This window comes from Battus philenor, unplaced genomic scaffold (genome assembly GCF_028537555.1).
Source record: "Battus philenor isolate CCGP_79_NKW_IND1 unplaced genomic scaffold, ilBatPhil1.0.hap1 SCAF_12, whole genome shotgun sequence".
NCBI classification, from domain to species: Eukaryota; Metazoa; Arthropoda; class Insecta; order Lepidoptera; family Papilionidae; genus Battus; species Battus philenor.
The window spans coordinates 1942508-1958114 of record NW_027181674.1 but is presented as its reverse complement, the minus strand read 5'-3'; the positions used below and the strand labels follow the sequence as shown (position 1 = coordinate 1958114).

Below are 15607 nucleotides of genomic sequence, written 5' to 3'. Positions count from 1 at the left end.
TAGGAATCTCGAATGTTATTTCTATTGGTTATTGAATGAACACCATGTAATTTATCTTGTATTATTTCAAAGTATAGTCCAGAAGTGAGGATATGCGCAGAAGAAACAAGCCCATCGATGTAGCTTGATGAATTGCTCATCTAAATTAAAAGTAGGTGGGGACACATTGGGCGTACGGCTGTTCAAAATCATATTCAAAATATCATTACTAAAGTAAACATTTACATGCACTCTTAAATCGTCGATTATTTGGACCAACTAGGAACTCGGCAATTTCTCTTTTGATGTACACATTATAATGTCAAACTTGGAAATGAGTCAACGAATGATATTCCACATATTTCAATAGATTGAAAACTCTTCAATGCTATTATAATATTTCAGATTGAAGACTAATAAAAGGAATGTCTAAGATATGTTGTTTATCATTAAGGGTTATTTTTATTTATTTTATTTATTGTCTAGATTTCTTTTTTTAAATAATTATTTAAATGTAACAGGAGCAATCTTTGTGTTGCCATTATATGAAAAAGATAATATATATATATATATGTATATGATAATATATATATATATATATATATATATATAAATGTGTGTGTATGTGTGTGCATAATAATAAATTAATGGTTTTCTTTCATTATCTGTAGAGCTGGCAAGAGAATCAACTAACAGAACTGTATCGATCCTGGGGCTTTTCGAGCTTACGATGGGCCAGGTTCCCAGGGCTGAAGGCGCCTCAGAGCTGGCGGCGGCGAAGCTCGCCGTGAGCCACATCAACCGCCGTGCCATCCTACCTGGATACAAGTTACATCTGATCACCAACGATACGAAGGTATGGGAGGTTAAGTTTCTTTTACCTATGAAAAATGTCTACATACGTTTACAGGAAAAAGATCGAGTTTTCACAAGATCTCCATAATTGCTATTACTAGGACACGGGAGCGCTTTTCCCCATGGGACGGGACAAAAAAATTTCCAGTGCAATTCGCCGCAATTCACACCCCTACCGCACTTCCGTCGCATACGCAGTTAAAAGTCCCCACATAACAATGCTAACTCTCTTTTTCCTTCACGAAAACTTCTGCTTCATTTCTATCCATCTCCATTCTTCGCTCCTCAAAAGTGAGTTTTACGCGTCGGGTCGATCTTGTAGGTTTCCTTTAACTTAACTGTGGGTGATGCTAGCTGCATGATTGGTTCCCGCTACCTTCTCTATTTCGTCAATCCTCCTGGTCCCTCGCCATGTATACCGCTTGAAGAGTCTTCCAGCCGACAACAAGACGTGTGGATTCACGACATCCGTACACGGTTGAAATTCCTTCCACTCGCAATAAGCGCTTTGCTACTACTTTTAGGCGAGCAGTCAAGGAGTAGAAAAACCTACCGGCGTCATTGTTTCCAGACAATTTTAGAGTCTTTAAGGATAAAAGAAAACAGGTTTATTCTAGGCAAGCGTATATTATTGTAGATATCATAGCTTAGTATCAGGTAAGACAGCGGTCAAACGCTTCACCTATAAGGAATAAAAAAGAGTATCTTGAATAAACCAAAATAACCTACTTACCTTGATACATGTAGAACATATGCTAAAACTAGTTAATCTAAACCATGGATGCACAGACAGGCGACAGACGGCCCGCCGACAGCAAAAATAATACTCTCGTACATTCGAAAAATATTGAATTCTATTCCAGAATAAAACCAAAAAAAATTAACTACCTATACTTCTGGCGGCCGGCCCGCCATCAATTCATGACTTGCCCGAGTAGCCCCTAGTCTTAATAAGTTTGTGCAACCATGATCTAAACTAAAATTTTTTACAGTGCGATCCTGGAGTTGGAGTGGACCGGTTCTTCCACGCTCTCTACACCGAGCGAGAGTCCAGAATGGTGATGCTTCTCGGCACCGCCTGCTCCGAGGTCACAGAGAGTATAGCCAAAATTGTACCCTATTGGAATATTGTTCAGGTAAGATTTTTGCACTGAATGAAAAGATTGCACTGAAACTGTCACTTCGACCAAAAATTTTTGTAATTTTGATTCTAGAGAGATTGGAAAGTATAACTGTTTGAGACAGCTAATCAAGATTCGCGAATATTTAAGAAAATTCTGAAATAGCCTCTACCATATAGAGACTTAGAGAGAGAGAAGAAGAAGTAACAACTCCATAAAATAAACAAGAAAAATATTTTATACTCGTTGATACTTCTTATAATATTTAAACTAGATGCTCTTTCGGAAACATAACACGTAGTCATTCATCATGATAACTCAGCCAAAGGTCTCCCACGGCTGGGCATGATATTCCCAATGATTTCCAATAGGCTTAGGTTGAACTTCATCAACTGTCCACCTTATTCTTCAATACTCACTTTTAATACCCATTGCTATGAAAAATTAACTATATAAACTATTTGAAAATCACTGATAAAGTTCATCATATAATAAAAGTATTAAATTTGCAATACTACCTATAATATCTTATAACAGCGTGGTAACAAAAATCATTTTAAAATTCGAATTACCACCTGTTCTTTAGACTTCGCATTGCAATAAACGACCTATGTATTCATCCCTTAAAAGCGATAATATTAATAGCACTCTAAAAATGCAATAATCAATCAGAAAACCAATTAATAAAACATATTTAAAGAGTGAAATTGACAAGTTTGAAATCTTTTAGAGTTCAAACATGAAATATAATTTGAACAAGTTTCAGCTGCGTTCAGCAGTAAAGTAATTATTTATCTTAACGTTAAGCCCTCACAGACATGACTGCTTGTCGCAACAAGCCAGTTAACAATGTTCAATTTCGGAATTGTCGTTCTGGCAATGACAGTAACTAATGATCGACTCTTGATATGACATAAATGATACCCTTGTCCCACAGTATTAACATCAAATAACTGCATTCATTTTGTATGACATCATATATGATGACAGCATATATGAGTACATTAAAAGATATTTGGTATATGTTTCATAAATATATCACTAATACAGAAACCGTGAATGGTGATTTATATAGGATTATAATCGATACGTTACTAGGTGAATAAATGAAAAAATCTATGATATAAAAATAATCAATTCAACTAAAATTTTTGAACACTGACTTATTTTAAGACATAAAATCTCCTTCGATTTAGACTGACATGCAGCAATCGCATTAGAAATCCTCTTAAAAATAAAACGTTCCAAAGACGGATCAATGTTGATAAATAAATCGAAAAGCGCCTTTGCCATTATTAAACCTTCGCTACGATTATTCAAATTAAATATTACATTTCCATTTTTTATTGCTCTGGGGACCCCTCGTATCTATTGTGGGACAGGGACTTTGTTTTTATTCTATCTGCTATCTTTTCATGTAATATTTTTATTTTCGCGCTCTTCTATCGTTCCTCCTATGATCTTCCATTCGTTTATTTTCTTTCTTTCTACAATTCTCCTTTCTTTCTCTTTCTCTTTATTCTCCTCATACCTTAACTATTACAGCTTTTTTGTTTTTATTCTAAATCACATTTTTGATCTATTCTAGGTTTATTTTGATTTTTATATGTATTATTTAATTTACTTATTTATTTAATTGCCTATTTTTACACATTTATTTATAATTTTTAATTTTAGCTCAACACTTGTTTCTTTTTATCACGTTTTCCGCAATCGTTTTGCACATTTTTAGAACTTTGGTCTTTCTTCCTCGTCGTTGATTAGCGAGGCCATAGAGTCCTCGCAAGCCTTAATGCCTAACTGGCTCAATATACTACCGGAGAAGCCTTAAACGGTATAGTTAAGCTTTTTTACATCACTTATTATCCTGTGACAAAACTGCAAGAAAGTTTTGCGACTTTCTTCTTCTTAAATGAGAAGCCATGCTGTCACTAGTAATCATTTTACCCATTTCCATTTCACAAGCCACTCTGGTATGTAAACATCGCGGTTTTTTCATACTAATAGTTCCATCCCTAAAAAGGTGATCAATGTGAAAACCTGTAGATATCTTTAGGGTCCAAAAAAAACGACACCAGATTAAGTACAATATTATAGTATACATATTTTGAAATTTTAAAAACTTTGTTGAAACGCGCCTATTAATATTTTTTTAATTAATAAATCAATGGGTATTGGATCCGACGAACAGCCGTAGATTTAAAAGAGAGGCCGCATTTTTAAAGCATCCATTAGCGGATAGGCTTTCAGTGTAATTACTAGGTTTAATTACATTTTGAAACGAGAACATTTTCCTGTTCCAACGCGTTTATATGAAGACGGACGATATTCATTGCGTAGATATAATTATAATCAGAAAAATTACTTTATACCCTCTATTCCATGTATTGCAAATTATTGCTAAATAAAAATTAACGGTGATAATAATTTAATGGAATCAGGCGTTACCTCGCGGAAGTCCATCCTAAGTAAGAAAAGGACCAATATTTAGCCACTTCCGCACATGCAGTGGTAGTCGTGCAATAAAATGCACCGTTTTTTTATGCGAATCACACAACCGCCAAGTATGTCAACATAACTCCTGAAGATGCCCCGTGGAGGGGTGAAACACGTGTTGAGTAATTTGGTGGTGGCGGTTGTGTGATTCGCATAAAAAAATCGGTGCATTTCATTGCACGACTACCACTGCATGTGCGGAAGTGACTAAATATTGGTGCTTTTCTTACTGGTGATAATAATCTATCACGAAATTTCGTTGAAAGGGAATCATTTGAATACGGAAATATTATTAATTCTTTATATTGGGCTAGCTATATATGTTATAGCGTCATCAAAACTGAGTTCACAAGACTAAAGGGTCCGTAGCAAAGAGCTCTACCAGAGTAGAGTTGTTATAGTGTGATTTGTATACGGCTCGGAACGACAGTGTAAACCACTTGTACATCCAAGGGAAATCCTCCCATGGATCGCCCACGCTGTTAGCGATTATAAAACGAAAGACCACCCCTCAATATAGATCGTGTAGTGTTGTGAATAATTTAATTGTTTTATCGCATAAAACGCAGTGTCGTGTGCGGTATGTCGCAGTTGAAGTGGCGGTTGCTACTGTATAGATACCGCTTACAATTTTATTAGTTAAGACAGTGATAGATAAAAGAAACTTCAAGAATAAGCAACGGTCGTACTCGTGTGAAGAATTTACAAAGAAAATTAAATGATGAAATAAGATTTATACTGTTGGCTTAGCTTAAAATTTATACAGACTAGATAATATAAGGGCAGCAACATTGGGAGCCTTTGCACAGTTTACTGCAAAATTATATATATATATATATATATATATATATATGTGCGTGTGCGCGTGCGTGTGGGTGCATATATATATATATATATATATATATATATATATATAAGGTCGCGGAAAGTCGCTATGCGGGCAGAACAAAACCTCTTATCGTAGCAATCTTTGGGGAAGAACTATGCCTTGCAATGGCCATCTATCGGCTTAATTATGATGAAGATAAAGGTGACATTTGCCCTACATAATGTATATAGTAAGTTATCTGGAAAATATTTTCGTTTTTAAAATTACGTTTAATATTTCCGAATTTTTTGGCTTGTGTTGTGTTGTGTTCACTAAGTCTCTTAAACTGTTAACCATTCTCAATCGTTATTTAAAACTAAGTTGAAGTCGTTTAATTATTATTTTTTTTAAATCTTTCGCATCTTGTTTGTTTTTAATGATTGAATTACAATTTTTAGTTTTAAAAATAACGGTGTTAGTAGTAAGAGATAGGAGAACTTTTAGAAGAAGAAAAAATCATCAATAATTAAACTTTCGTAATGACCACGACACGCCTAACAAGGTCCCTCTGACTTTTTGTATCGGCATGAGACAAAGCTTCGCAAAGACGTTTAGTCGCAACCATCCGGTAACTTCGCACCAACTTTTTTAACGAACAAAGAAACGGATCAAAGTTTTCGGAGATACGAAATAACTTATGCCTTTGATTCTTTCTTTTTAAAGTTTCAACATGTTACGTGTATATACATTTTTTTTGTGACTTATAATTGAAATTTCGCTTTGTTCGTAGAACGTTGAAAGTTTTTTTTGACATACCTATTAATTTATTTCGAACAAATTTGTTTAGGAAAAAAAAAACAATCTTTATTGAACTGCTTTTCCTGTGAGGAACTAAAAATATAATGTAGTAGTATAGTTAAATATTTTTAATGGATTTTTAGAGTGTAGACCCTAAACTTCCACTGGCGACAATGTTTTGGGGTACCGTGAACTATACATACCGCAAAACGGGCTATCTAAACAAAGCGCGAGAGGGTTGATCGCGTGGTGTTACCTATCCGGGAGATACCACAGTCTCTCACATTGTGCAGAAGAGGACTATAGTGGGATCCCAGAGGTAGAATGTCTTCAACATCCGGAAGATTTCTCCCTGTAATTAAAAAAAAAACAAATTTGTCGTTGTGTGTTGTAAGTCAATTGAAATTACTCTTCGATATACATCTCTATCAAGATAAAACAAAAAGATTTAATAATATTTATTTTAAAGGATAAGCATTATAAAAATAAATAAATATACCCGCATTCGATATACCAAACGTCAGTGAACCGGATACTTATCGAACAAAACGCTGACATTTATCAACCGTTTGAAACGTACAACGCATTGTTTCAAACGAACCGAGCTCAGCAAAACGAGTTATGTATCCCTTATTGCTGTTCTATTGACTGTAAACATTTCTGCCGCAGTTATTCAACTGAAGTGGTATATATCACCATACTGTTGTTTCTAGTACGTTGTTTTTTCATTTGCTCATTGTGGCGCTTCTAGTTGAATATTACGTAAGGTGAATAAAGGGCGAATTTCATCATACTACACTGTAATAAGTAATCAAATACGACATATTAGTAAAAATAATTTTTTAAACAGTTATTCAACTGAAGTGGTATATATCACCATACTGTTGTTTCTAGTACGTTGTTTTTTCATTTGCTCATTGTGGCGCTTCTAGTTGAATATTACGTAAGGTGAATAAAGGGCGAATTTCATCATACTACACTGTAATAAGTAATCAAATACGACATATTAGTAAAAATAATTTTTTAAACAGTTATTCAACTGAAGTGGTATATATCACCATACTGTTGTTTCTAGTACGTTGGTTTTTCATTTGCTCATTGTGGCGCTTCTAGTTGAATATTACGTAAGGTGAACAAAGGGTGAATTTTCATACTACACTGTAATAAGTAATCAAATACGACATTAGTAAAAATAAATTTGTAGACAGTCATTCGATTTTACGATTGGTTATAAAGAGTGATCGGTAATTGATGTAAAAGCTTTCAAAGGGTAAACATATTTAGTTTTCAGACCAAACACCATATACAGTATGTTCGGAAATAGGCATAAAAGTTTTAAATTTTTTTTCCTAATATATAACTTTTACAATCAATTTTTTACACCAAACAACTGTACACTAAAGTTAAATAGATGGAGTAAGGTTATAAATTACTTTTACGATAAGTTTTAAAACTTATAGCAGTTGTAAGATACATTTCTTTAATTAAAACCTGTCGTAAGAAAAGGACTAATATATAGCTACTTCTGCTAGCAGTAGTTGTAATGAAGTGCATCGCCCGCCAGCCCGCTGATAAATGCGCGTGCGGCGAACAATACGAATTACACAACTACCACTGTTAAATTACTTAACACGTGTTTCACCCCTCCACGGGGCATCCTCAGGAGTAATGTTGCACCGCCCATCTCGGTGTTTGGCCTTGTATAATTCACACTCTGCTTATTAATTACCTAGGATTGCTATTGTTCATAAACTAGTTTGTTCAGAAAAGCATAGCAATTATGGTATATCTCGCTATAGATAAATTTTTCTCTACACTTGACGCATCTGAACCGATTTCATTATTCTACCCTTTTATAAGTTTCTTTGTGAGAAAATTACTATTTCCTCATGGCCAACTGTAGGTACCCTTTTTCCATTTCGGAAAAGCAACAACCTTAGTTATTCACGCAGCAAATAATAGAACTTATTTTTGTATGTATCATAAACTAAAATATAATGTTTTTGAAATATACCTACTTATTCATAGTCAAGATGGAACAACATCACATCTAGTCCTTGTAATATAAAATAATAATATATACACTCTGTATGATTTAAGATAGCATTAAGTTCGTCATTACACTTAAATTGTATCAGAAGTTTTTAAATAAATAAATATTACGATAAACAAGTAATGTTTATGCATACCGTCAAAATCAGTCTGCCTTTTCGATATTCCAATAGTAAACCCTTACGTTAACATTTCGCCGGATATTATTTCTAATCCGATTCTATATTCAAAAAGAGTTCTGATTTACTTCGCTTATATTTCGTTATTCCCTATATTTTATAAAACATCTCGTACCTACGTAAATATGTTCTGTGATCAAAAAGTAAGGTGAATTCGTTCTTAAATTTTGTGAATTTCTCTCTTTATTCTTTCAAAATAATCTTATCATGTTGAAAGTGATCCCTGTCGAATAAAACGCACTTTTGCCAACTTTTTTGGAAACGATCGGAGTTTTCTTTTTCTGGTAAAGATTCGATTTGATTTTTATCTCCTCAATCATGTCAAAGCAGCGCCCTTTTGAGTTTGTTGAATACCCAGAAGAAGGACTGTTTCAAATCAGGCAAATCCAACATATTTGCCTGAGGAACGATATGAGTCGAGTTTTTCACCCTTCCATTTTCAGGCCACTGCAACCTTTTGAGTTTGTTGAATATCCAGAAGAAAGACTGTTTCAAATTAAGCAAATCCGCCATAATTGCCTGAGGAACGATATGAGTCGAGTTTTTCACTCTTCCTTTTTCAAAAAATTGAGCCAGTAGAGACTTGAAGCATTCGACAAAAACTATATAATAGTAATTCGGAAACCATTTAAAATAATTCCCGACGCTTGGCAAATGTTGTAGACAGTTCTATCGACCTAGGAAAAAAATCTTATCTGTCTTCCTAATGCCTGGGAGTTTTAAATGACTTCGGTCTTACTTTTTGATAACAGTAATATGAAAGGGTCAGAGCCTGACAAAGATAGGTTCGTCAAAATTCCGACAGACGACATAATAAATGTCACAAAGAGTCGTTAGATGCGGGCAGTACTAGACTCGTCATTATTACGTCTTTGGGGGAGGTATATTCCTTGCAGTGAACGTCTATAGGCTTACATTCATTAATGTAATAGCTATAAACATAATTTTTAATAGTATCAGACGTTGTTTAGCGGAAGTCCATCCTAAGTAAGAAAAGGACCAATATTTAGCCACTTCCGCACATGCAGTCCTAGTCATGCAACAAAGTGCACCGCCCGTACAGAGTAGACTCTGTTTTAGCACTAATCGGTGTAACATAACTGCTGAAGATGCCCCGTGGAGGGGTGAAACATGTGTTGAGTAATTTGGCTGTGGCGGTTGTGTGATTCGCATTGTTTGCCGCATACGCATTTATCAGCGGGCTGGCGGGCGGTGCACTTTGTTGCTCGACTACCACTGCATGTGCGGAAGTGGCTAAATATTGGTCCTTTTCTTACTTAGCTATAAACATAAGGTAAAAGGCATACGGTACAGTGTTTCACTAAGTATATAGACCTCGTAGGAGCTAATAGTCATCATCAGCGGCGCATGGAACAGGGGAATCCCATACCAGAGCGCTCTGTATTTACATCAGGCGAAAGAGACAGCGCTGTACAATATTTTAGACGGATTTAGTTGGTTAAATATTGTTTTCATAGTTTTAAGAATCAATATAAATATGGACTAAGTTTGATCAAAATACCCACTTCTTTTTTGAACTTCGTGTTGACATTACCTCCAAGACCCACCGTCGCTAGGAAGAATCCCACAGCTACCATTCGCATATATATATATCACTAAAGCTAGAAAAATAAAATTGGAACATAAAAATTAAATTTAAATTTTGTTACAGGTGTCTTTTGGTTCCACTTCGCCGGCACTGAGCGACCGCTCCGAGTTTCCACTCTTCTGCAGAACCGTAGCTCCTGACTCCTCCCATAATCCTGCCAGGATTGCTTTCATCAGGTAACATTGTTGCCATAGGAAGTTCACAGTTGACCAAAATAACCTATAGGTTTCAAGAAACAACTGCAAGCGTGCATGTAGCGTCTTGTAACAACCTTAACAGAGGCACCAATTGCATAAGCAAAGTAATTGCATGCTGTAGAGGGAGCCTGTTTTTTTTTTTTTAATCACAAAGGAGGTCTGTGCCGATGTTAGCCACGCTAGACATGCTGGTTGGAGAGAACATTTTTTTTTATTTCAAATATGTTTCGAATATGTATATTACTACCCATCTTACCTCAATCAGTTCTCACAGCAAATTCAGGAGGAGAGTATGAGTCCACTCTATGTTCTACGCATCCTGTTCTGTGAACTCCTCTCCAAAAAAGCCTCACAGGCTATATGTTTACAAAAATAGAGGCGATATCAACATTCTGCAATTAGTTAAAAAATTAAATTTACACTTTTGAAGTAATTTAATTTTGTTTTTTTAAACTCTTCTTTTAATTAGTTATTTACATTGCGCAGTTGTAGTCTTGTAGATAAGTGGTGAGGTTTAGGATTTTATTATATGGATTCGGTTCCAAATGCTATGCAATATATTGTTCATCTGGCTGAAACTGTGATGGAAATCGATATTCTTCTTTTCGGCTAAAGGTCGCCTTGATGATCGATCCTGCGTTACCTGCGACGTTGTCAGTCCACCTAGTGGGAAGCTTGCCCACGCCTCATCTATCAGCTCATGGTCGCCAATCGAAAGCCTTTCAGTTCCATCAGTTGCACGATGTGTCTAGTTAACTGCCACTACAGACAAGTAATTCTAATACCTACATCGATGACCTTGATTTTTGTGGGTAGTACTATCTGATTCGATCTCGCAGCAAAACTTCGAGCGTAACCCTCTCCACTGCTGTGCCTTGTTCTTTATCAAAGAGGATAGAAGATATCGATATAGCATTTTGTAAAAACTCTAAAACATATGAAGATTAAGAAAAGAACCAATATTTATCCACTTCCGCACATGTCAAGTGAGAGTTGACTCTGTGCTTGGCACTAATCGGTGTAACATAACTCCTGAAGATGCCCCGTGGATGGGTAAAACACGTGTTGAGTAATTTGGCGGTGACGGTTGTGTGATTCGCATTGTTTGCCGCATACGCATTTATTAGCGGGCTAGCGGGCGGTGCATTTTATTGCACGACTACCACTGCATGTGCGGAAGTGGCTAAATATTGGTCCTCTTCTTACTTAGGTTGGACTTTCGCGAGGTTACGCCTGATTCCATTAAATATATATGAAGATTGGTATCAATTCATTAATAAGAGACCTCTATCCAGGAATAAAGATAATATTAAAATTATTATTATATAATATTAAAGACATTTATGGTTCGTAAAAACGTAATATCAAAATGAGGTTCAAATAAAACCTCCTCAAACTAGTGAAAAATTCCAGAACTAATAAAAACTTGATTTAACATAGAAGATGCCAGTGATTGGGTTGGATATATAAATTTACTATATATATGTTCAAACTTCTAATGTAAAATGATTCATACATAGTGAATTCTGCTTGATAAAAAGAATTTATAAGTTTAACAAAATTTTTGAATTTAAATGATTAGTTGAATTACTAAAATAAAATTATTAATTGATTTTATAATTAAAGATACAATGAGATAATAATAAAAGTAAATAAAGTAAATAATAGATAAACTGATAAAATGAAGTTCACTTTTGAACATAATACTAAAAAAATCATGTATTATATTTATTTTGCTTCAACCACTTATTACTAATTATAGCTTATACCCATTAAAAGAACCATACTTTTTACAACATTCTATCTATTATTAAGTAAAATAAAATACATGGTTGCAATGGAATTTATTTTTTAAAAATGATGTTGTCAGAATCTTTCAGATCTTCTGGTATATTATTACAAACGACTATAATACCTTCGTCGCTTCCTTATGACTAAGTATCGTGGCCAAAAGGGCTATTTTGCGCAAATGTCCTCCTGTTTTTCTGGAATATTCTTCTAAATAATAATAAAAAGCAATGAAAATAATAATATTTTCGTCGCTTCCTCGTGACTAAAGATCATGGCCATGCACACCAGTATATGCTGCAATGTTTGTCCAGGCGGGTCTATTTTGTGAAAATGTCCTCCAGTTCTTCGAGAATATTCCTACATACGATAATAATATCTTCGTCGATTCCTCGTGACTGACAACGTCAGTGTTGTAGGCTTTTGAAATTGCGACAGTCTATTCCCAAACTGCCGACAGCTATAAGCTTCTCTAGATTGTCCGAGCTCCTTGCCGCAATGTGGCTAAAGTAACAGAGTATTCTACACAAACTGATAGTTGATAGTTGGGTCTTTATAGTGTTCTCTTTAAGAGTAGACGTATCAGTGCCGCGAGCTGTCCACAGAATGAAATAGAATAGATATCTTCTAGAGAACTATGTATCATCGTAGACCTCTTTATCGCTTAATATCAGGCGAGACAGACGTCAAATGCTTCACCTAGGAGGGTAAAAAAGCGGACACATGGTTGCACAGAGGGCATATGAAAATTAAATTGTAGATAGCAGAAATACTGTTGCTTTAAAATCTACTAACTTCTTATTCTTCAACTAGTTTATCTTCTTTGCTGAAAGTTGCGCAAGAGAAAAATGAAAAGATTTATTCTAGGCAAACATATACCATTGCAGACTTTGTCATCGCCAACCATTTAAGACAGAAATCAAAAACTTAGTCCATAAAAGATAAAAAACACATACTCTTGGGGACACATGGTTTCAAAATGATGATGTGAAAAAATGATGAAAAATTGATGATTACGGAAATACTGTGATGTTTGCCGGAACCTGTGCCAAACTTTATTGACTTTTAACTCTTCAATTACTAAGTCTATTTTCTTTGCTGAAAGTTGCGCAAAAGAAGCACTAATAGATTTATTCTAGGCAAGCATATACCATGGTAGAACTCGTCATTACTTGACTCTGTGTTTGGCACTAATCGGTGTAACATAACTCCCGAAGATGCCCCGTGGAGGAGTGAAACACGTGTTGAGTGATTTGACGGTGGCAGTTGTATAATTCGCATTATTGGCCGCATGCGCATTTATCAGCGGGCTGGCGGGCGGTGCACTTTGTTGCACGACTACCACTGCATGTGCGGAAGTGGCTAAATATACGTCCTTTTCTTACTAAGGATGGACTTCCGCAAGGTAACGCCTGATTCCATAAAAAATCGTCATTACTTAACTTGAAGCAAGACAGAGGTCAAATGCTTCGCCTATAAACGACAAGAAGTTATCCAGAAGTCTACAGATAATATAGCCAATATAACTGAGGACATTGTTAAAAATGTGTTCGCAAATAGTATAAATAAAAAAAATACAATTGTTTACTAAGAAAAAACACTTAAAGTTAATACAGAAAAGTTGATTTTGTTTGACTTTAATACAATAACAATGAGGACTAACAAAGAAAACGAAATCAAAACGTAAAGTACATACGTATGAGATATAATCCTCTTATAAACATATTTCTTAGCAAACAATGTCGCCTCCCAATAGACGAGATCGAGGCCTAAGCGTCGAAAACTTCGCAAACTTGAACAGTACGCTCATAACTTTTATCTTGTTCTTTCATATTATCTCTATCAACACGAGTTACTTAAGAAAATTATAGATTGTATTAAGAGGACGGGAAAGTAATGTAGTTTCTGTCGACATATTTTACAGAAAAACTTTGATGATTGATTTTTATCGCTCCGGCATTGATTTTGTATACTAGATAGCAAAAGGTTGTTGAAAGTAACGGTGAATATATTGTTGATAAGAAATTAAAACTTATTAAAAATGTAGTAGTGTGAATTTAACTTAAAAAAGCGACATTACTTTCCGGTCCCCTAATATAAGGTAAGCAATTAGTAAAAGATGATATAGTATTTAACAGAAACAAAATATAATTAAAAATGTTAACTGTCGTTTCTCAATACGTTTAGGTAAATGAAATGACAAATAAACATTTAATGGAATCAGGCGTTACCTCGCGGAAGTCCATCCTAAGTAAGAAAAGGACCAATATTTAGCCACTTCCGCACATGCAGTGGTAGTCGTGCAAAAAAGTGCACCGCCGTTGACGAAAGTTGACTCTGTGTTTGGCACTAATCGGTGTGGCATGGCTCCTGAGGGTGCCCCGTGGAGGGGTGAAACACGTGTTGAGTAATTTGGCGATGGCGGTTGTGTGATTCGCATTGTTTGCCGGATACGCATTTATCAGCGGGCTGGCGGGCGGTGCACTTTATTGCACGACTACCATTGCATGTGCGGAAGTGGCTAAATATTGGTCCTTTTCTTACTGACAAATAAACGTCACTGATTTTTCTGCATTTTCAAATATAGAATGTAAATATTTTTCTTCCAAAATACTGCAGTATCTAAAGACAAAGGCCTTTGACCCATCGATCAGCGTCGTCGAAATGATCCAAGATACGATCGCTTACTGTGGTCCTCATAAGAAGACAAGGCTACCCAGAGATCAATTGAGTAGGCTATACTTGGAATTTCACAGCAAGATGGAACCAGAAATGAGAATACTGCAGAAAAACATAGGGCACCGACATAGATCAAAGAATTTTCGTCCGAAGTGGCAGTAGATAAGGCACCTCGCTCATCAAACCTGATGATGATGTTGATCGAAATCGAAAGCGATGATGAAACGATGATGATGACCTTTAGCCCCGATGGACTCAACGTGGATAGGCTCTCCACTAGATGTACAGACGACGTAGTTAAGATCACAGACAGTTCAACTGGTCATCGTGACGATCTTTGGAGAAGCTCTATGGTTTACAGTGGGCGTTTACAGATTGAAAAGACAAAAGAAAAAAGAACTTTAAGAAGCAGAAACAAATTGTCTCCAAGTTTGAATTAATCGATTTAGTAAATCTTTGGGCAAGGGGACAATGGGATTCCAGATGTTCAGAACGCTTCAAATGCTAGACTAAATAAACTGTAAAGCTAGATTCGTGAAAGACATCCGCTGTAAATGCCTTCACAGCAGATAGCACATCTTGATTAGGTTATATTCGCCTGCCGGTTGCTTGTATGTGCTCTAAACTCTTTCGCGTGTTCTTTTCAGGTCTGTAGCATTAATATAACAGCTGATGGATGTATAGCTATTTTGATATCAATAAAAGATAATCTATCCTATTTTAAATAAACATGTTTTTAGTTTGTTAAATTTGGCTGTTTGTCTAGTGCAAAGAAATTTTTGCTTTGTTAAGAAATTTTAAATATTTGATGGAATCAGGCGTAACCTTGCGGAAGTCCATCCTAAGTAAGAAAAGGACCAATATTTAGCCACTTCCCCACATGTAGTGGTAGTCCTGATAAATACGTATGCGGCAAACAATGCGAATCACACAACCGCCACCACCAAATCGCTCAACACGTGTTTCATCCCTCCACGGGGCATCTTCAGGAGTTGTGCCAAACACAGAGTGAGCTCAGTCCGTTGCCGCTTGTTATTTATATGCTA

General features: G+C 35.6%; 1 protein-coding gene across 1 annotated transcript in view; it reads left to right on the top strand.

Annotated features, from left to right (window-relative positions):
* Positions 1-15607, top strand: part of GABA-B-R3 (gamma-aminobutyric acid type B receptor subunit 3) — a 170156-nt gene that overhangs the window by 137799 nt on the left and 16750 nt on the right. The window contains exons 2-4 of the mRNA XM_068776480.1: positions 651-835; positions 1827-1970; positions 9961-10073. Of these exons, the coding sequence (XP_068632581.1) occupies positions 651-835; positions 1827-1970; positions 9961-10073 (442 nt within the window). The remainder of the gene's footprint in view (positions 1-650; positions 836-1826; positions 1971-9960; positions 10074-15607) is intronic.